The sequence below is a fragment of the Thunnus thynnus genome, chromosome 20 (assembly GCF_963924715.1).
Source record: "Thunnus thynnus chromosome 20, fThuThy2.1, whole genome shotgun sequence".
NCBI classification, from domain to species: Eukaryota; Metazoa; Chordata; class Actinopteri; order Scombriformes; family Scombridae; genus Thunnus; species Thunnus thynnus.
Genome location: NC_089536.1, coordinates 19,326,791 through 19,346,695, shown reverse-complemented (window position 1 = coordinate 19,346,695; position 19,905 = coordinate 19,326,791). Strand labels below are relative to the sequence as shown.

Below are 19,905 nucleotides of genomic sequence, written 5' to 3'. Positions count from 1 at the left end.
TATAATAGCAGGTTATAATAACAACAATTTCCCTAAATTGCACAAATGTTGTAGCAAGCTAGCTAACAAGCTAGCTCATGTTTTTTAGCTTAACAGGGTTCCTTTTTTTATAAATCTCAAAAACAGTATGACAACTCAAATTCTGACAATTTAGATTCTGAAACACTGTTTTACTCCGTGACCATGTGAAATGCTGATACATCCAAAAAACAATACTCTAAAAGCCTATTTTTGTTTGGATTTTTTCCTATAAATTCTGTTTTAGCTCATAGCATGGTAGCATAGACTCTTAGCCCAAAAATGTGCATATTTTTATACAGAGATATAATGTGCAAATTCAATTCTAAGACCTGCTTTTTTTTTTACAATAAATCATTTCAGAGCACATTACAAGGTACAGTGCACATATTAATTCTATAAAATAATTATTTCTAAGGCTTATTAGTCATTTTCTACTGATTGTTGAGTGAAGCAGCACTGGGTGATGTCATATGGGACATTACAGATCTCTACTGTTATTGTGGGGGTTTCTGTAAGTTAAATGATAAACAATCTTCAGATCTTGGAAATTAACAATGACATTGGTAACGTATCAAGAGCCTATCATCCAAGCCTATTTATTAAGCGATATGGTCTTTTAACAGAACTAATTTCTCCCTGGTACTGTGCATCAATCTAACCCTAGTTCAGATGTGTATCATGTGTGTCCCTGCTCTTCACTATTCTGTCGCTGTGTGTTTTCTGTTGTAGTGCAGCTTGAAATAAAAACAGTACAACCATGTGCTTTTCGTATGTCTGTGTACGCGCAGATCGTAGACCCCCTGGCCCGGGGCCGTGCCTTCCGCATGGTGGAAGAGGTGGACGGCTTCAGTGTCCCGCAAACTCCCATCACGCCCGGCACCGCCTCCCTCTGCTCCTTTTCCAGCTCCCGCTCCGCCCTCAACCGGTTGCCACGGCGACGCAAACGGGAGTCTGTCGCAGTCATGAGTCTCAAGGCTGCAGCAGCACTTATGAAGGTGTTTATTTATATGTGCAAATTTTTTTTTGAGAATACCAAACATTCTGTGCTTTGCAAAATCTGTGCTTTGAATTCTTGACTTTCAATAAAGCCACTTTTTTCCAGCTACTACCATCCCCGGTTTTCCTGAAATTGAGATTATTTGTCTTTTCTGCATAATGTGAATGCATATTAGGACCAGCTATAACTTAACTTAAAGATCCGTATATTAGAATTAGTAATCCATTATGGATGGACAGTAGTAGCTCACTATGTTCAGTCTAAAGCAGACTATGGCCTTTTTCTCTGAAAAGAAGATTGAGCTGAGGATAGATGAATGATTTTACTGTCTTATGATGCTTTACAACAAATCTTTAAAACCAAGGAGTATAGTCAGTGTTTTCATGCACAGGCAAACACTTTAATTTCCATTATCTTATGTTTTTGTTAAGAGATTCCTAGAATATTCTAATGTATCCCTGGATCCCTAGGACATGAATGGATGGGTTTTATTGAGTTGATCTGTGTACTTTACATTCCCATCTGTGTATTTGTGTGTGTGTGTGTGTGTGTGTAGGCTCGTTATGTAAAACATGAGATCAGCTTGTCTTGTTGCGGATTAAACTCGGATGAAATATCTTACAGTGGAGCGCAGATGATTCTCTGTATGTGGCCCACTTGGGATGAATGAATGTTCAGTGAGAGCACCGCCTAGTGTGTGTTGGGCAGAGGTTGCTGATGGGGTTTTACAAGCAGATGTAACGTCATAATACACAATGAATGCTCAGCTATCTGCTGGATTGCAGTCAGAATATTCCAGAAGTGCAGAGCTAATCCACTGACACACAGATCACTGCTGCTACATAATCATCAGACAGTCATTAAGAAAGTGGCACACAGTTGGGGATTCCTCCAGATGAAGTAAACTGTATTTAGCAGCTTCTACTGATTATATATTGATGTGTATACTGTATATATTTTATTTTTTCAGTTCCATCTGTTGGGAGGATATAGTCCTGATGACATCATCCAACATCAGTCTGGTATGGCTGTTGATGATAATAATGATGACACATGTGTGGTTCTGTTTATCAGGGCCGAACATTTGGCGAAAGCAGCACCGGGCGATGTCGCAAACGGAGTTTCATGCCTCCTAGTTTCTTTGAAGACGACACTGTGGACTTTCCTGATGATCTGGACACATCTTTCTTCACCAGAGTGAGCAGTGGATACAAACACACACACTGCCGAGGCTAACCTCACTGTTTCTTAACAACATTAAATTCAAAATACGCGCAGTAGAAAAAAGGTCCACTACCTTTGTTTAAAGCATTCAATTAGCAGCCATTCTTTATGTCCTCCACAGCCTGTAGTCACAAAATGTTGTGACACTTTTTTGCAGTGTGCAGTCTGTGATTAACTGAACCCCTCCTTGCTACATCAATCAGTGCTACACCCTTTCCGATTTGGATTACAACTTACTTAGTTTTCATCTGTGTAGGAGGGCCTGCAGGATGAGTTGTCCAGCTATGCTGATGAGGTTTTCGAGACACCATCGGAGGCTGCCCTCCAACATCTGGATGAGAGCGAGCTCACAGGGAGTGCGCTGGATAAGAACGAACTGGAGAAGAGTCACCTCATGTTGTGAGTTTATATTTTTTTAAATTATTGTTACCCATATGCACACATGAAGCTCTGGCATGCTGGAAGGAGACACTATTCACAACTTTTGTATTACTGAAGATACTGTCTTATGATATCTACAAATTGTCAATCTTACACTGTAATTTACAATGCTTAATTCAACTTTCCTCTTCCTCCTCATCAATCCAGGCCGTTAGAGCGAGGGTGGCGGAAGGCAAAAGATGGCTCTCTGGTCCAACCGAAGGTGCGTCTGAAACAGGAAGTGGTGAGTGTCAACAGCCACCAGCAGCGTGGACAAAGGATTGTGGTTCCCGTTAAGAAGCTGTTTGCCCGCGAGAAACGGCCGTACGGGCTCGGCATGGTCGGCCGTCTCACAAACCGGACATACCGCAAGCGTATCGACAGCTTTGTCAAGAGGCAGATTGAGGACATGGATGACCACAGGTAAGACGGCTAATTCTATTTTCCTTGGAGGATGACTATCCTTAGAGATTAATATGAATACAGTTTTTGTCAATTTTCCAGCAAACTGAGTCCTACTCTTCTCCACAGGCCTTTCTTTACCTACTGGATCACCTTTGTCCATTTGCTCATCACCATTCTGGCTGTCACCATCTACGGTATTGCTCCTGTGGGCTTCTCACAACATGAAACAGTCGACTCAGTAAGTCTATTTTACAGCATTTATAATGTTTAGATTGTTTTGTTGTCGGTGAATTTGTGTTGAATTTCCTCTGAAAACATATGACTGAGCAATGCTAGTAACACCTTTCTTTCTTGTGTTTTTTGAGGTGTTGAGGAACAAGGGAGTATATGAAAATGTAAAGTTTGTGCAACAACAGAACTTCTGGGTGGGCCCAAGCTCAGTAAGTATTTCTTATCTTCCATATACATTCTTCTGTGTATAATTGTCCTTAATTCAGCTCTTAAGTGTGGTAGTGAAAATGGGAAAGCTCCAGTGTATTCAACTCTAGGTGTCTACATCAGTGATTCCCCCCAAGGGGTACTTTTGCAGTTTCCAGGGGATAAGGAAGACTGTGGAGAATCTCAACTAATTTGAAAAAAAAAAAAAATAATAATTACAATTCGATTTATTTAAAAAATAAATCTGAGCACTACACAATGTGATTAAGTGTGCATGAAAACTTAACAGGTAACTAAAAGTAATGAATAAATGGTCAGAATAGCTAAAAGTAATGAACAGTTAGCTTAATTCATGAATAAATGGTTGAAATAGTTAGCTAAGTAACAAACTGTTCATAATTCTGCTTCATGTTATGTGTTTATGTGCTTTATCTTATGGATAAACAGTTGAAATAATTAGCTAAAAGTAGAACATTGTTAGCTCAAGTAATGGCTACATGATTGAAATAGATAGCCACAAGTAATGAATAAATGTTCAAATAGTTTGCTGAAAGTAAAGTATAGACAGTTGAGAGTTAATTAAAAGTAGGTAAATCGTTGAAATAGTTAAGAGTAATGGCTACATGGTTACAATTCAATCTTTTATCCATTACTTTTTGCTAACTATTATAATCATCAATTCATTACCTCTAGCTATAGCTGATAGCTAGGAACTGGATGTTATTTAATACTGTAAATTACATAAAAGTCGATATTGTTACAATATTTTTTATACAAATGAATGTCATTATCAATGTTTGGGGCAGGTTTGCTGAAGTGTACATTCTTACTACTATCACTTTGAGCGGCAGAAGCTAGCTATAGGTAATGGATAAATGGTTAAAATAGTTAGCTAAAAATGATAAGTAAATGGTTGAAATGTCTAGCTTCTGCCACACCAAGTCATAGTAAGAATGCAAATTTTAACAAACCGACCCCAAACACTGACAATTAATTTGTATAAACTGACTTTTATATCATTAATAGTGTTAAATAACGTCCAGTTTAAAATCAACGTAAACGGAATATGGGGTTTGACTGGATACGGCACTTAGGTTAGGGTACTAAAAATTTGGGAACTACTGCACTGCTAGATCCACAACGTCACCAAGCTATAACGTCATCCCCGCTAACCTGCAGGAGTCACTGATCCACCTGGGTGCCAAGTTTTCCCCCTGCATGCGTCAAGACCGAGAGATCCATCAGCTGATCCAGGAGAAGAGAGATAGAGAGAGAGAGTCTGGATGCTGTGTGAGGAACGATCGCTCCGGCTGCCTGCAGACTTTACAAGAAGACTGTTCGGTCAGTGAAAAGAGCTGGTTGATTGTGATCTCTCCATTTCAATGACATTCTATTGGAGAGCACTTCTCTTTTATAAAACATTACTTTAAAAGCTGCGTTCGCTTTGTTGTCATCATATCAGGCAAAATGCAGAAGGACAGTTTCATGTAGTCAAAGGCAGATTGAGGAATAATTTGTCAACCTGCTTATCCACTTTTATTTTATTACAGTAGAACATACAATTGCCTCAAGCACCAGGCAGTTTTTGTTGCACTGTTAAGTCGTAGCAGCCACTTCACAAGCAGAATGAGTCTCTCTTTGAACAGCTACAGGATAATGTTAACACTAATATATTTTCATCTTTCTGTCTGTCTTCTACTGCAGAGTACCCTGGCCGTGTGGGTGAAGTGGCCTCAGCACCCCAGTGCTCCCTTACTGAATGGTAATCTACGCCAGCATGGTTCAGTCTGCCATCAGGACCCCAGGTAACCTAAAACTGCCGTCTACTCCCAAAACACTCCTATTTCTAGGATTATTATCATGCTTTAATTGAGTACAGTTAGAACAGCATTTATTATCAACATTTTTGATTTTGTAGAATTTGTCTGGAGCCGGCCTCAGTTTCACCTCATGAGTGGCCTGATGACATCACCAAGTGGCCAGTGAGTGCACCTACATGTTAACAATTCAAGCATTTAGCTGATGTTATTATATGTACTGTATATATACTATATATACACTGAATAGTGTATTAAAGTCATATTTGAGAATTTGCCATGGCTGAGTATGATCTCAACTGCATTTCCAGATTAATTTGTAAGCTAGACATATATTAAAAGACTGACTGAGAGGCAGCATTGTTGTATCTTTCTCTTAGCCAGATTCCTCAATTGTTTGGCATAGTCATGAGTTGACTTGGCTCACAAACATATCATCTGCTCCAGGTGAGGCTTGAACTCACAACCTCGGCATCACTCAGATACTGTCTTATAAGTACCGCGCGCTGACCGATTGCGCCACTGGAGCCTGTGAATGTTGATGATATAACTCTGAATTGTTGTATCTGCGGTATTGTAAATGTTTGTTCACATTAAACTTTGAGGTTTATATGGTCATGACTAATAGTGAGGCTCAGTCTCAAATTCATCTTTTTGTTAGTCAATGTCTTAAAGTAAGCAGTTGTTGCATGCTCACCACATGCACATCTGCATCTTTTACCCTTAGTTTAGATTTGAATTTTTAAAAAAAACTGCCCAAATGTATAATCTCCCTATGTATAATCTCACAGGTTTGTACAAGGTATAATTCTGGGAATCACACCAACCTTCCCCACATAGACTGCACCATCACAGGCCGGCCCTGCTGCATTGGAACCAAAGGACGGTGAGGATCAAGAAGGGTTCAACTCTTAAATCTAAAAAAGATGCCATACAGATTTTCTAAAGATATTAACAATAATTTAAAACTGTTGCATACATGCATGCGCCAGTATCGACTATCTTTAACTTTGACTATTTTCATACTTAAAGGTTAAATATTTTGTGATTCCACCACCCCTTTAAATGTCAGGAAAGAAAAGACTTAGAAACAGAATGTATACAATCATGGGTCAGTGAAAGTACACTAAAACCCAGACTAATGAAATGATCTTAGGGTGATTTGATTATATGATGTTGAGAGAAAATAACGAATTGCAGTGTCAACAGATAGTTTTTTGCAACCTGAATGAAAATACTGGCAATGACAGTTATGACAGTCATTGGAGGAACAAAATGGTGTTTTCACCTCTTCTTAAACTCCTGAAGCATTGGTCATTTATCTTTGAGCTGTTGCTGATTAAGCTAATGACGTTTTTATCTTGTAGATGTGAAATCACTTCCAGAGAGTACTGTAGCTTTATGCACGGCTACTTCCACGAGGAGGCTACTCTTTGCTCACAGGTAGGACAAACACACACGCAGTTTTTATTACTACATTTGTAACCCTTTCCTCACATCAATCCAATTGCAACAGTTGCTACCTTTGCCCCTAACACCCTAATCTGTATTTCAAAGGGTATGTGTGAAGCATAGAGACATTTGAATTTAAAACTTCGATGCTCCAGGTGAGGCTCGAACTCACAACCTCGGCATTGCTCTGCAGGTCACTGTCATATAAGTACCGCGCGCTGACCGATTGCGCCACTGGAGCCTGTACTGAGCTGTGATTTGAAAGGACTTTGGACTGAATTCAACACTGCCAGTTACGGCCACAGGGTGGCAGTGGATCTCACTGGTCTGTTTTCCTCTAAACTCACATTTTCCTCCCTTTCTCTCTCTCTCTCTCTCCTCCAGGTGGCTTGCATGGATGATGTGTGTGGTTTGCTGCCTTTCCTCAACCCGGAGATCCCAGACCAGTTCTCCCGACTCTGGCTGTCTCTCTTTCTTCATGCTGGGTGATTGAAACACTTCTTTTTTGTCCATCTCAGAATGGTTCAAGCAGCACTAAAACAGATGTTTTATATGAAAAAAGGATCACAAATCAGTCTAAATAGTATAATATCAGGTGGATTTGTGTGTTTCTTCCATGGTAAACATTAAAAATAACAACCTGTCTTGTCTGTCTGTAGGATCCTGCACTGTCTGGTGTCGGTGTTGTTCCAGATGACGGTGCTGAGGGATCTGGAGAAGCTGGCCGGCTGGCTGCGAATTTCCATCATCTACATGCTGAGCGGCATCACTGGCAACTTGGCCTCAGCCATTTTCCTGCCCTACAGAGCCGAGGTACAATTTCACTGTCAAACAAACTACACAAGATACTGTATGTGAGACTAAGTTGTGGTGGAAAACACAGTATGCACTGTCTTATGCATTGCAGGTAAAGTTTAGACCCTACCTACCCTACCCAACTTGTCAGTCCCTGTAATTAACTGTTTCCTCTTTTTCTTGTCTTTCTCTTAGGTGGGTCCCGCAGGAAGTCAGTTCGGCATCCTGGCCTGTCTGTTTGTGGAGCTATTTCAGAGCTGGCAGATCCTCGAGCGGCCGTGGCGGGCTTTTGCAAAGTTGCTGGCTATCTCAGTCTTCTTCTTCTCGTTTGGTTTACTACCTTGGATTGACAACTTTGCCCACATCAGTGGTTTTGTATCAGGATTCTTCCTCTCTTTTGCCTTCCTGCCGTACATCAGGTAGGTGAAGAAAAAGGATGCTTGACGTTACCTAATTATTCAAGTGAAATGAAAACACTGGACATTTTTAAAAACCTGGTGAATGTATGAAATGAATAATGCAGATTTTTTTTTCCTCTTCAGCTTCGGGCGTTCTGATATGTACCGGAAGAGGGTCCAGATCTGTGTGTTTCTGCTGGTCTTTCTGGGTCTGCTCGCCACCCTGGCCGTCCTCTTCTATGTCTACCCTGTGAAGTGTGACTGGTGCGAGTACCTCACCTGCATCCCTATCACAGACAAGTTCTGTGAGAAGTACGACCTGAATGCACACCTCCTCTGAACATCAGCCTTTGAAATTTCAGCTGGGCTGTTTCTGGGTGTGCACCACCATCGGACTGGTCACAACATTTCTAAATGTAAGAATTTGATGAAGATGAAAACTGAATATCGAACTTCAGTGCAAGTTGTGACTGAGCAAGAACTTCTGGAATAATATTTCAGGATTTTTTGTGGATCTATGAATTTCACACATATTTTGTTTGTACTGTTTGGAAAGGTACAACAATCCCACTATGAAGCCTTTAGGCTATGCATGAAAGCCTTCAGGCATTTGACATAAAATATTCTCGCACATGGGAACAAAACTAAAAGTTAGAAAAAGTGTAAAGTTGACTGAAAAGGACTAACAATTGATTGTGTGACTGATCTATAGCTGGGCTAATCATTTACCAGTCACACTGGAGGAGAGCTGAAAAGGCAGTTGTTTCCTGGCAAATGATTTACTTCTCCTGTGGTAAAACTGACTGAACAGCACCCCTCAGTGGCACAAAGGAACATTACAACCTGAGACCGCCGCAATGGAGGACCTGAGAATTTTTCTTCATTTTTTCTACTTTTTTTACTGATATCCAAGCAGTTTTGTCCATTTACTGGATGTCCTTAGAGTTAAAACTCGCCAAGAAATTAGACTCTAAAATGCTTACATGTGCCTTACTTAAACACAACTATACACACATACACACACACAAAATGTGTTCTTGTGCCATGTATCTGCAGTTTCTGACGTTATGGATCCTGTTCCTTATCGTTTGTAGAAACTGCATTACACAGTCTGATAAAATCATGTAAAATATGTTTTTTACTGCAATGTTTGGTTTTTAAATTGTCATTTTTAATTTGTTTTTTTTTACCACACTGGGAACCTTGGTTTCTGCCACAGCCTTTAATGCACTTATTTCACAGGTTGTTTTTTATATTTACCCTGTGTTACATCTGTAAAGAACACACTTGTATGTTAAGCTGTTCCATTGGGAATAGCTGTTAAAGGTGAATTTGTGTGTTTTTATTAAATGTGGTGGCGTTTTAGCTACCTGAAAATGAACACAAGATGCAGTATTTACTTTTTTACTTTTCTACTACTTTTTTACTTAAATGTGTCATTGGAAGAATGGAGAGATGGTTCTTGGTATGGTACCACTCTGTTTTTGTACAGAGAGCAGTAACATTTAGAGAACAAATCCTTTTTTGTGAAGTTCTGCAACCCTGTAGTGACCCACAGAATGAGTCGTTACAGGTGTAAATGAGAGGGATTACTAGTTTCACAGTAACAGACAAAGGGGCTTGAGTAAAGAGACCACAGTAGTCACTTTGGATCACGTTTCATTAATGGCTTTTTATTTATGCTAACTATGAACTGGCACATTATGTGGAAGAATGACTCCAGTCAAAATAATTTATTATATTAGATTGGATTATATTATTATTGCTGATGGATTATTGTTAAAGTAGCACTTTAATGTAATAGATGATCAAAGTAAAGCTACATTTTTCCACTTTATATACATTTGGGATCACATTATATCTTGTGTATTGTCTGTAAAATTAAGTTCAAAGTCGCCGACTACAACTGTAAAATATTCTCAGTGGAGTGCAATATTTCTGGTAGGAGAAGAGAACATAACCTAAAATTGTATTTAAGTACAGGAGGCTACTTGAGTAAATATATTTTGTTACTGTTACACAATTGTTTTGTTCTTCATTCGTTGGTAGAGACACTGAAGAACTTCGAGGACTCTCCTCAAGTCAGCATCTGCTGTAGAAGTGTTCATCATTGTCATTTGCACAAGTACATTTTAACCTTTGTTGAGGACTGTGAAAAGAAATCACTGTTGAAGCAGAGGAAGAAATTCCTCTTCAGCTGTTGGAGCGAACACTGCAAGTCTTCTCAGGTCAACATATAGAAGAGAATTCTTTTATCGTCATTGCACAGAGTACAAGGAGATTGAGTAGCAATCCTGACAGTGTATTCATACAAAAAAAGAGTTCAAACTAGCTAATTATATAGATAAAATATATACGTTTGCTATAACCCATAAAGCAATAACATATAAAACAATAAGATAAAAAAATGTATATATCAGCAGCTGAGATATTTCACTTCAGGATATTGCACATTTGCTGAATTGCACAAGCCCTATATAGAAGTAGTGCAGTTAGGAATATATACATACAAAGGTGCAGTTGGTATGTAAACATCTGTGCAGTGTTCTATAAATGTAACTGTAAGTACTGTAGTAAATACAGTGTATCTGCCAGTGTTGAGATTGTTAACTGTTTTGAGGATAAACTATTAGCTGTTATGGAGGAACCTGTCAAGAAACTGAATCTAGAAGAACCAGAAATATCACCTGGGAGTCGCTGCGGGTCAGGAACTTTGGACACGTGGAGACCAGCAGCTTACACATTGATGCAAGCAGCCATTGCTTTTACTGTTTTTATGACTAAAGAAGCTCCTGCCATGGTAACAGCAGGAGGTGCCAACAGTTTCTCACCAGTTATGGTCATTGTTGCACTGGTTTTCCTTTTTGGCCAGTTACTGTTGGATGAGATCAGTGGGTTTCTCTCTTCACTGATCTTGCTGCAGGCTGAGCAGTAGTTTTCTCTGTTTTTGCCTTGGCCTGAGCAGGAGCAGTCGCTGTGGCGACCTGCTCACCAGCTGTGCTCAGACTGTTCAGCAGTTGAGTTGTTGTACTACTGAATGTCAGTCTCACTGCCATGCTTCTTCAGTTTTTTATTGAAAACAGTGATTATGTTATTTGTAAAACAGCCAATGTCAGCAACCCTGGTAAGACTGTCCCGACTGCTGTCATCCTCTCCTTCTCCTTGTTGTGATTCAGAGAATAAATGTTCATGTTCTCTTGATGAAAACATGTCTTCTCTTGGTGATCCAAAAGCAAGAGGACCAACAAGTTCAACTTTATACTTAATCTGAGCTTAATCCAGTTACCACAAACTGCTAATAATAGTGGCCCCCAGCTAATGGTTGTCCCAGGGCCGCCAATGTAGGTTTAAACGGCCCAGTTGGAGAAAACAAATTATTGTAGATTATTCTAAATTAATAAATTAATTTAAAAAAAACAATCAAACAGAGCCCCATATTTCACCCAAATGTGTTTTAACTGCCTAATGCCTAATGAGGCCTCTTCTTGGTACAGTGTGTTCATGTACAGATTATATTTGATTGGCATCTTCCTGACTTTGTTCATTCTGTTAAGATGGTACAACTCAGGCAAAAGTGTATTAAGTAACATTGACATTTTTTTGAAAGTTTTTTTAAGTAACATTGAAATCGCTTTTTCAATATTGAACACAATGACCAAACAAGCTCCAGTGGTTCAGTCACTGCACGTTGCTTCTAAAACAGTAACCAGCAGACTGATGCTGAGGCTGAGAGCAACAATGGCTACATGACTACACGCCTTAACCTTCATTCAGCAGATGCCTAGATTAAATGAAGGGTGTGCATGTTTGTCCTTTTTTTTTTTTTTTTTTTTTTTAAAAGGCTACTATTGATGCTCACCTTCAAACTATATTAAGATTCTCTTTAAACTCTCCATAATCATATTATTCTGATTACTAGATAGCCTATTTTTTCAGGAATATTTGACTCACTTGTTTAGTGTTGAAGTCAGTAACTCAACAAGCTCCAGTGGCGCAATCGGTCAGCGCGCGGTACTTATAAGACAGTAACCTGCAGAGTGATGCCGAGGTTGTGAGTTCGAGCCTCACCTGGAGCAGCAGAGTTTTAACATGCTGCTGAAGAAAATAACACCATGACTGACAATAACTAAAGATACTGATATTAACTGGTAAATCCTGATAATCACACTACTCATTTGAATGACTAAACTACTCTAACAACAAAGACTACATGACTACAGGCCTTCGTTCAGCAGCTGCCTCAGTTTAAGGAAAGTAGTGCATGTTTGTCCTTTTTAAGAAAAAGATTACTGTTGATGCTCACCTTCAAACTATATCAAGATTCTCTTTAAACTCCCATAATCATATTACACTGATTACTAAAAAGCCTATTTTTTCAGGAATATTTGGCTCACTTGTATCGTGTTGAACTTAGTAACTCAGCAAGCTCCAGTGGCGCAATCGGTCAGCGCGCGGTACTTATAAGACAGTAACCTGCAGAGTGATGCCGAGGTTGTGAGTTCGAGCCTCACCTGGAGCAGCAGAGTTTTAACATGAACCCTAACACTGTTCACAAGTTTCAATCAACACAATCCCAGTCTCTAGTGGTTCATGAATAAATTTGTTAAGGTGAAGCTACTACTGAATTTCTAAAATCAGCATAACAGAGGCAGCAATGAGGAATTGGAGAATTCACTCCATCCTCTAACTTTGGGCAACACTTTAACATTTGAAACATCATATTTGGAGCTCTAAAATGAGAAAAAGCCATCATTCAAACATAAATTGAAGCTTCTTTGCAGAAAAACATTATTCATTCAGTCAATCATTGATGTGGCTATAAAGTCACTGCCCCCCAATGGACAACATGTTTCAAATATTCAACAGTAAATGTCATGTTCAAGCAAATACATGTACATTGTGGTGCATGTATAATGCTATAATATTGTTAGGTAACAGAATACAGTGGAATATAATACAATATGAATTAAGTCTTCTGAAAAAACAACAGACAGACAAACACAGATAATTACAGTAAGATAACTTGTAAACAGTGATCTGGTTGTTTTTGATATAGTGTGAGCAGCCTATCTCATTGTAACAAAAAGCATGACTGTGCATTTTTGATAAAGGGCATGACAAGAAGGCATGAGATCCCCTTATTATGCTGAGTCAGCCTTCTTCTTCATCATCACCTCACTCCAGTGGTTAGAGGCTTATGAATCAATAAAAACTCAATTTAAAAATGAAAACAATGCATTTGTGTTGTATCTATACAAAGTACTGCATGCTTTTAAAATAATGCACATTTCTTAAGTGATTGTTCAAAATATAAGTCTGTTTTATTACTGATGTAAACATTAATAACTGTCCATGTATGTAAAGACCAGTAAAAATGTGCAGCATTGAAAGTCAAAGCAGCAGCACTGAAATAAAAAACCTTAAAAACAGGAGCTGCTGCATGTCTTTGCACAAGTAAGGGTGGGTGGAAGGGTCATGCAGGGACACCATAATTACTGTAGAGTCTTCTGGAAGTGATGGGAGGTTCCTCCATGATAACCTCACTGACACAGGCTGCCTGCTCTCACCCACCCACTGTTAACCTGCTGACACACAGCATGAAGTTGACCCAGCATCAGAAAGCTGCAGGTTCATGGTCTTTTTTTTTCTTTCTTTTTTTTAAAACCTTTTCTATACTTGTATCCCTCCACAAGGACTCTGTGCTATATTGAGGAACCTCCAGAATTTTTCCACCTGACAACTGAAATGTTGCTTGAATAGGTGTCAATCAGTTCAAGGAGACAATCAGGATGTTTCCACAGTCTACAAGAACTACATTCATGACCAGAGCTGATCTGTGAGTGATGTGGCCATATGAAGACCTACAACATTATAAGTTCATCTGATCCCTCCTGTCTGTAATAGGCCTTTTTCACAGCGGACATGTTGACTTAATATAGAAGGAAAAGCACAGGTGTTACTAATAACATTAACAATGACTCTGTTCTATTCATACTCAAATAAGAAATGACAGTGTGACAGTGAATGCACAACACCAGGACCCTGAAACTGAAGCAGGCTAAATGGATTTCAGCCACTATTGATTTTATTATTTAAACCAAACTACTGCAACATGTCAACATGTTTTCTATATTATGTACTGTATGTTTTGTGTTGTATGTGATCTTATTTTGGTCAGTCTATGAATAAGTGACACAAAGAGTACTCAGTATCTGAGTGTCATTTGCTTGTTTGGTGCTGGTTCCGGCTAAACATGAACCTTTAGGTTACAGTAGATCAACAACTGGGATATGTGGGCGACTCCCTCAAAGGTTTACTGTGTGGCATTTGCTTTGCGGTAATTTGATGTACTATAACTTTGTTTGGGAATATGCACCACTATTATGTCTTGTCACTGTCGACTCTGCCTGCTCCTCAGTGCTCCTGAACAATGGTGTTTGTTTAAACGCCTCAATAAAAGACACACAACAAAGCTTAAGTCCTTTGGGGGGCTGGATGGTCCTCACAATGGTATCAGATGCAGACTGGTCTCACGCCCACAGCGCTTTGAGCAGCAGCTCATGGAGCTGCAGATAGCAGCAGCTGAAAGACCTTATCTGCAAAAGCCTGCTCCACACTGGAACACGCGCTCTGACTCATTTATGTAACACTGTTAACAAGGTGAGTAAGAAATCTTTAAAAAAAAAAAAAAAAGTGATGTTTAAGAGTTGGAGTGGTGGGTTTTACAAAAAAAAACAAAAAAAACAAAAAACAATAGACATATACACCTCCAGCAGTGCTTGAATTATGATTATTGAACATTTTAAATTCAAGTTAGCTTTTTTATCCATATAATTTTACTTTTATTTATATCTATATGCTGATAGTAAGGGAACCTCGACCTACTAACCCAAAAAATAAAAATGAAAATAAATTTTAAAAAATGTAGTGGCACCTAAGGGGCCATCGTCATCATCAGCACCCCGTTCCAGCTGCACTCTGAGAAGAGTCACATAAGTGATATGGTAGAAATATCCAGCGTGACGCACACGGAGCAGCAGATAGCGCAGTAGTGCGGAGCCCCCACCCTGCACTGGTTGTGGTCCGATAAAGCAGACGAGGAAAACATCCCGCACCAGAGCGCACGGCTGCCGAGACCTTTACCGTTACACCTCTTCAGACAGAAGGAATTATTACTCCATCTCTTTTGCTCACCACTTTTTTTTGTCCTGCGTTTTGGTTAACAGCGTTATTGTTGTGATAAAATGGTTTTACGCACACCTGACCTCCGCTCAGCTGTAAAGTAATCTCACACTTTTGATAGTTTTACCTCAGTTAATCATCTAACGTTCAGTGCAATAGGCTGCAATGCTCTCACAGAGAGAGAGAAAGCTCATTGCAGAAATATGGGAAAGTCTGACTCCTGTGGCTGAAGATATTGGTTCAGATGCGCTTTTTCGGTAGGTTCACACTCTGTATATTGTGTAGACATTTCCAAAATCTAAACTTTCTGTGTGTTATGACTACATTTTCAATATGCCAGTACTCTGGAAAGCATCTCAGTCACTGATAACTGACAAGACATTATATGGATAAGTAGATACATTATTGGATGTAAGCCACCTTATCTTTACTGCATCTTACTTAAGACTGGTTTGTTTATAAAGATGAAGGCATAAAAGATTTCTGACGTTTCTCCATCATAATGATAAAAAGTAAACTTTGATTCACATATGAAGATGTAACAGAGCAAATCCATCAAATTTACCATCGAGGTTTCAGTGAAATTCAAATTACTTGGCACCGAGTTCACACCAGTGTTGTGGTGATGATGATTATGATGACGACAGCAAAAGGAGTGGCCAACTTCAATCTCCAATTGTTACCTACTTTTATTACCATAATGTTTGCTACAATCATTGCAACAAACATCGTCCCTTTTTCATCCCACAGGATGTTCGTCACTTTCCCCGGCACCAAGACATATTTTTCCCATCTCGACATCAGTGCACGCTCCCCTCACCTGCTTTCCCACGGGAAGAAGATCGTCCTGGCCATAGCAGAGGGAGCCCAAGACATCAGCCAGCTGACGGTCACCCTGGGTCCTCTGCAAACCCTGCACGCCTACCAGCTGCGCATAGACCCGTCCAACTTCAAGGTGCCTGTCCAAAGTACTTTCTATAGTGTGGAAACATACACGGAATCCATATAAGATCAATCTACAGTCAAGTTTGGATCACCTGTTTACAACACGCCCATTAAATCCTGTAGCATAACACAAGTGATTATGCAATAGAAATACATTTGCCATATGAGCATATGACACAGGACACACACTTAAGAACAATAAAATGAGTGATACATTAAATAGTGTATGTGTAATATATGGCAGAATATACCAGCTACCTCCATATACTTCCATATATATCAGAAATTAAGCTCTTTAAGTTTTGTACATTCTTAAAGAAAACTACAATATATTGGCATATATGATAAACTGTGTAAGAAGTCTATCAATTTCAGTATGTTTCAGTATTTAATTTCAACAAGGACATTTGTAGCCAAACCAGGGAAATCTTTATATCATGATCTCCAATATGTATCTCACTGATAAAGCTGAACACATGTGTGCTTTATCTATGCTGGGATATATAGTAAATGTAGAAGATTCAGAGGTGAGCTTTGGTCTTTTGGGGGGGGGGGGGGGGGGGGGGGGATACAAACGTTTAGCTTGGATTATGTTGAGTCTGCAATGCAAAGCTAATGCACGCTTTCATTGGAACAGTTTAGATAACAGTCGGCTGATTACACTTGAATTACCTTTTGGGTTTTTTTTTACCGTACATAGCAATTTGAAATTTCACATCTATTTAGTCTTGGGTTTGAACAGGTGGTGCTTTAGGAGGTCTGTTCAGAGAGTTTTACAGTACTGACTGAGAGTTGTTGCAGAAAATTCTGTAATGCAGGAGTCACTGTTGTTCTGACTCTTATTATACTCCTACACTCTGTCCTGTTCTCATTATTCACCAAACTGATAACTGCTGTGATCAACTCTCTGGGTTAGCAGCTCACAGTACAAAACTTCTCAACTGTCATCACTGTGCAAATCAAGTGCATATAATGATTGACAGTTTTTTTGTTATACACCACAGTTATGGGACCAAAACACAAAACATCATCTTACAAAATCTGGAGGTGCCACTGAAAAGATTTTCCTTTGAACTGTGTGTTAAGTTTTGCCATAAATGAAAGTCAAAGGGGACTATTTTCATTGCTTTATTAAGAGTAAATCTGTCTCAAATGTTTACTTAAAAATTTACTTTGTACCACCACCAACAAAGTGTATCAGATGGGTACGGTTAGGGAACAGTGAGGCTCATACTGTATCTGTTAAATCAAACATGTGACTAATAGATACATAAATCTCAACAGCAACAGGTTTCACACATTTTATGACTGTTATATACGCACCATCCTTCTCTCTGCTTCAACTTATATCTTTAATTGAACTGCAGCCTAACTAGAGTATTTATTGACTTTACATCAGTACTTTGTCAATAACAAATCTTTTACTTCTCTGCAGCTGTTCTCACACTGTATGCTCGTCACCCTGGCCTGTCACATGGGCGAAGCGTTCACACCGGTTGCACATGCAGCAATGGACAAGTACCTGTCAGCCTTCGCAGCCGTGCTCGCCGAGAAATACAGATGAGACTCAGCCACGTGTTTCTAGGAAGTATATATATGAGGCATTTATGATAATTTATGATATGACATATTTATGTATATGTGTAGTTGTTATTATGTTGTGTAATGTTTTGTAATAATAAAAATGTGCAATTAACCTATTGGCTTTGGTTTTTGAAGTCTTAAAGGACAAAACTTGTTTTTTAGAAGTTTTATTCCATTGACTACTAAATGTGTGCTACTGCTGATCATTTAAAAGAATAACTTAAGTTATTAGATTGATTGTCAGCCTTCCAGTCAGTTGTTTATTTAATTTAGGCATAAAATCAACTTCCAGAGACTTCAAATTAGCTTGAGGCAAATAATCCATCACAGTGAACTTTGTTTTGTAGTAAAAATGACTTAAGGTTTATGATAATGCAGCTGTAGGTGGGGATTGGAAACTCTGACATCTGAACAGCAACCATTTCAATACAAGAAACTACCAAATTAATAATAATCATTTTTCACAATGTCAGTAACAGTTTGATTTTATTCTGGGTTTAACTGTGTAAACAACACTAGCAGCCCGTCTTGAATGGGTGAACAAGGTCTCTCTGCTTGCAACTACATTACTGGTAGGCCTATGTGATGATGACATTTCTACTAGTGACTTCTGAAGTGTGTACGTCCAACAAGTTTCAATTGTCCAAAAGTTGATTTTCATACTGGCATGAATGGAAACCAGTGGCAGCCTAGAATATAGGAAATGAATGGATTAGCTTTAGAAGAGTATCCTTTAGAAACCTCTTGATATGTGATTAGTATAGGCAGTAAAGTAAGTAAAATGTGAAAAAGTAAACATTTGGGTGCTCCTTTGCCTAAGGAAACTCAGGTTTAGTCCATAGTCTCGCCTAGTGAACGTCACCAGAATAACACCGAGGTTGTATAGATTTACACTACAACAGCGCCATCGTCTGGTAAAATGGTTTTTGGGTTAAGAAATGAAAAATAAAATAAAATTTCAACAGCGGCAATGTGAACGATGTGAACGAGACAAAGCACAAATCTTTGGAGCAAACATACCCAATCAAATCTGAACTGAGGGCACAGAAAATAAATGATCTAAATGATCGATCCACCAGGATCCTAACAAAAGAGCTCGCTTGTGTCACTGAACAACAGAAAGTGGGGTAGTGGGATATAAGAGGGAAAGAAAGAGAAAAAGAGGCGTTAAAGCTGTTCAGTTATTAAGATTTGCTGAGATTGTTTATTATAAAATTGGTCGAGACTGTTAAGATGTGAATTGGCGTTAACAAAAAAGAAGAAAGAGAGAAACTCAGGCCACACTTTTTATTTCATTCGTCTAAAGTTAAGCACTTTATTTTAAGATTGCACATTTTTCAAAAACTCTTGGATATTTCATTTTTAAATGCAGCCCTTTTTTACTTGAAATGAGAAAAGAACATTTATTGATTATTAGAGTACTTCTTATTTAAAATCCTTCCATTTCGATGTGAAAACTGACCATTAATATTGTTGAAATATTATTAAAATTGTACGTTCTTTATTTGATTTGATAGTCAGTTGTTGACTACATACAGACGTTGATACAACTACTAGGTTACTTCTATATATATGGCACTGAATCATAACGCAGGTTAAACATTATGATGTTCTGAACCTTTGCTTTCTCTAACTGGACCTCTTTGAACTTTAATTGAATAGCCCAGGTGATTATAGACTAATTAAAACATACTTATGAATGTTATATTCCAGTTGTTTTACTACCAGTATTGTCCTACAGCTTCACTCCAGTCCAGTAGGTGGCGGTAGTGAATATGTTGCACCGCCAACAGGAGAAGCCGCCATAGAAGAAAAATAAATTACATACTTATCAAACTCGTTAGCTTTAATATGGAGTAGAATCTATAATTTCTACATTATTGTGTTTAGTAGGCTTTATATTCTTCGTATATACTACCAACAGTTCGTCGTTTATATTATATTATGCTAGTAGGTTAGCTAGTTTATATCTTTACAAAGTTGACCAGGATGGGGATGATATGTACTTTCTCCTCCCTGACTGACCCTGTGCGGGCTCTCCGGCGGCTGTAGATCCTCGGACAGCCGGAGGACTCCCTGACTTCCCGGCTGAAAGTCTGCACTCCTCCCCGCGGAGCTTCACCAACAACACCCATGTTTTAAGATGTACATAAAATACTCTACTTGCAATAATTATGTGTGTCTGATATGGTTTTTCCACAAAAATTTTTTTAAAAAATCCATAAAA

At 38.8% G+C, this 19,905-nt stretch overlaps 2 protein-coding genes and 4 non-coding genes across 11 annotated transcripts in view; 4 read left to right on the top strand and 2 right to left on the bottom strand.

The window, feature by feature from the left end:
• The window catches only part of rhbdf1b (rhomboid 5 homolog 1b (Drosophila)), a 38,641-nt gene extending 29,571 nt beyond the window's left edge, over positions 1–9,070 (top strand). For 5 of the 6 annotated variants that reach the window (XM_067576144.1, XM_067576143.1, XM_067576145.1 and 2 more), the window contains 15 exons: positions 810–1,016; positions 2,093–2,215; positions 2,499–2,641; positions 2,831–3,085; positions 3,194–3,305; positions 3,433–3,507; positions 4,685–4,846; positions 5,210–5,310; positions 5,424–5,487; positions 6,114–6,208; positions 6,690–6,765; positions 7,159–7,259; positions 7,434–7,587; positions 7,765–7,988; positions 8,112–9,070. In XM_067576144.1, coding sequence (XP_067432245.1) covers positions 810–1,016; positions 2,093–2,215; positions 2,499–2,641; positions 2,831–3,085; positions 3,194–3,305; positions 3,433–3,507; positions 4,685–4,846; positions 5,210–5,310; positions 5,424–5,487; positions 6,114–6,208; positions 6,690–6,765; positions 7,159–7,259; positions 7,434–7,587; positions 7,765–7,988; positions 8,112–8,307 — 2,088 coding nt within the window. In that variant the 3' untranslated portion in view covers positions 8,308–9,070. The remainder of the gene's footprint in view (positions 1–809; positions 1,017–2,092; positions 2,216–2,498; positions 2,642–2,830; positions 3,086–3,193; positions 3,306–3,432; positions 3,508–4,684; positions 4,847–5,209; positions 5,311–5,423; positions 5,488–6,113; positions 6,209–6,689; positions 6,766–7,158; positions 7,260–7,433; positions 7,588–7,764; positions 7,989–8,111) is intronic. The other variant, XM_067576146.1, reaches the window with a different exon arrangement.
• On the bottom strand, positions 5,762–5,851 carry trnai-uau (transfer RNA isoleucine (anticodon UAU)). The gene is given in 2 exon segments: positions 5,762–5,797; positions 5,814–5,851. It is a non-coding gene; the product is annotated as a tRNA-Ile (tRNA).
• trnai-uau (transfer RNA isoleucine (anticodon UAU)) lies at positions 6,922–7,015 on the bottom strand. The gene is made up of 2 exons: positions 6,978–7,015; positions 6,922–6,957 (listed from the first exon to the last, which is right to left on the bottom strand). It is a non-coding gene; the product is annotated as a tRNA-Ile (tRNA).
• A 2,879-nt stretch (positions 9,071–11,949) lies between the features above and the next one.
• trnai-uau (transfer RNA isoleucine (anticodon UAU)) lies at positions 11,950–12,043 on the top strand. Its single transcript has 2 exons — positions 11,950–11,987; positions 12,008–12,043. It is a non-coding gene; the product is annotated as a tRNA-Ile (tRNA).
• A 349-nt stretch (positions 12,044–12,392) lies between these two features.
• Positions 12,393–12,486, top strand: trnai-uau (transfer RNA isoleucine (anticodon UAU)). The gene is made up of 2 exons: positions 12,393–12,430; positions 12,451–12,486. It is a non-coding gene; the product is annotated as a tRNA-Ile (tRNA).
• Positions 12,487–14,720: 2,234 nt separating this feature from the next.
• hbae4 (hemoglobin alpha embryonic-4) lies at positions 14,721–19,883 on the top strand. Its single transcript, XM_067575748.1, has 4 exons — positions 14,721–15,172; positions 15,205–15,406; positions 15,900–16,104; positions 17,530–19,883. Exons 2-4 carry the CDS (start codon positions 15,315–15,317, stop codon positions 17,656–17,658), a joined length of 426 nt encoding a protein of 141 aa, XP_067431849.1. The 5' UTR covers positions 14,721–15,172; positions 15,205–15,314; the 3' UTR covers positions 17,659–19,883.
• Positions 19,884–19,905: the final 22 nt, after the last annotated feature.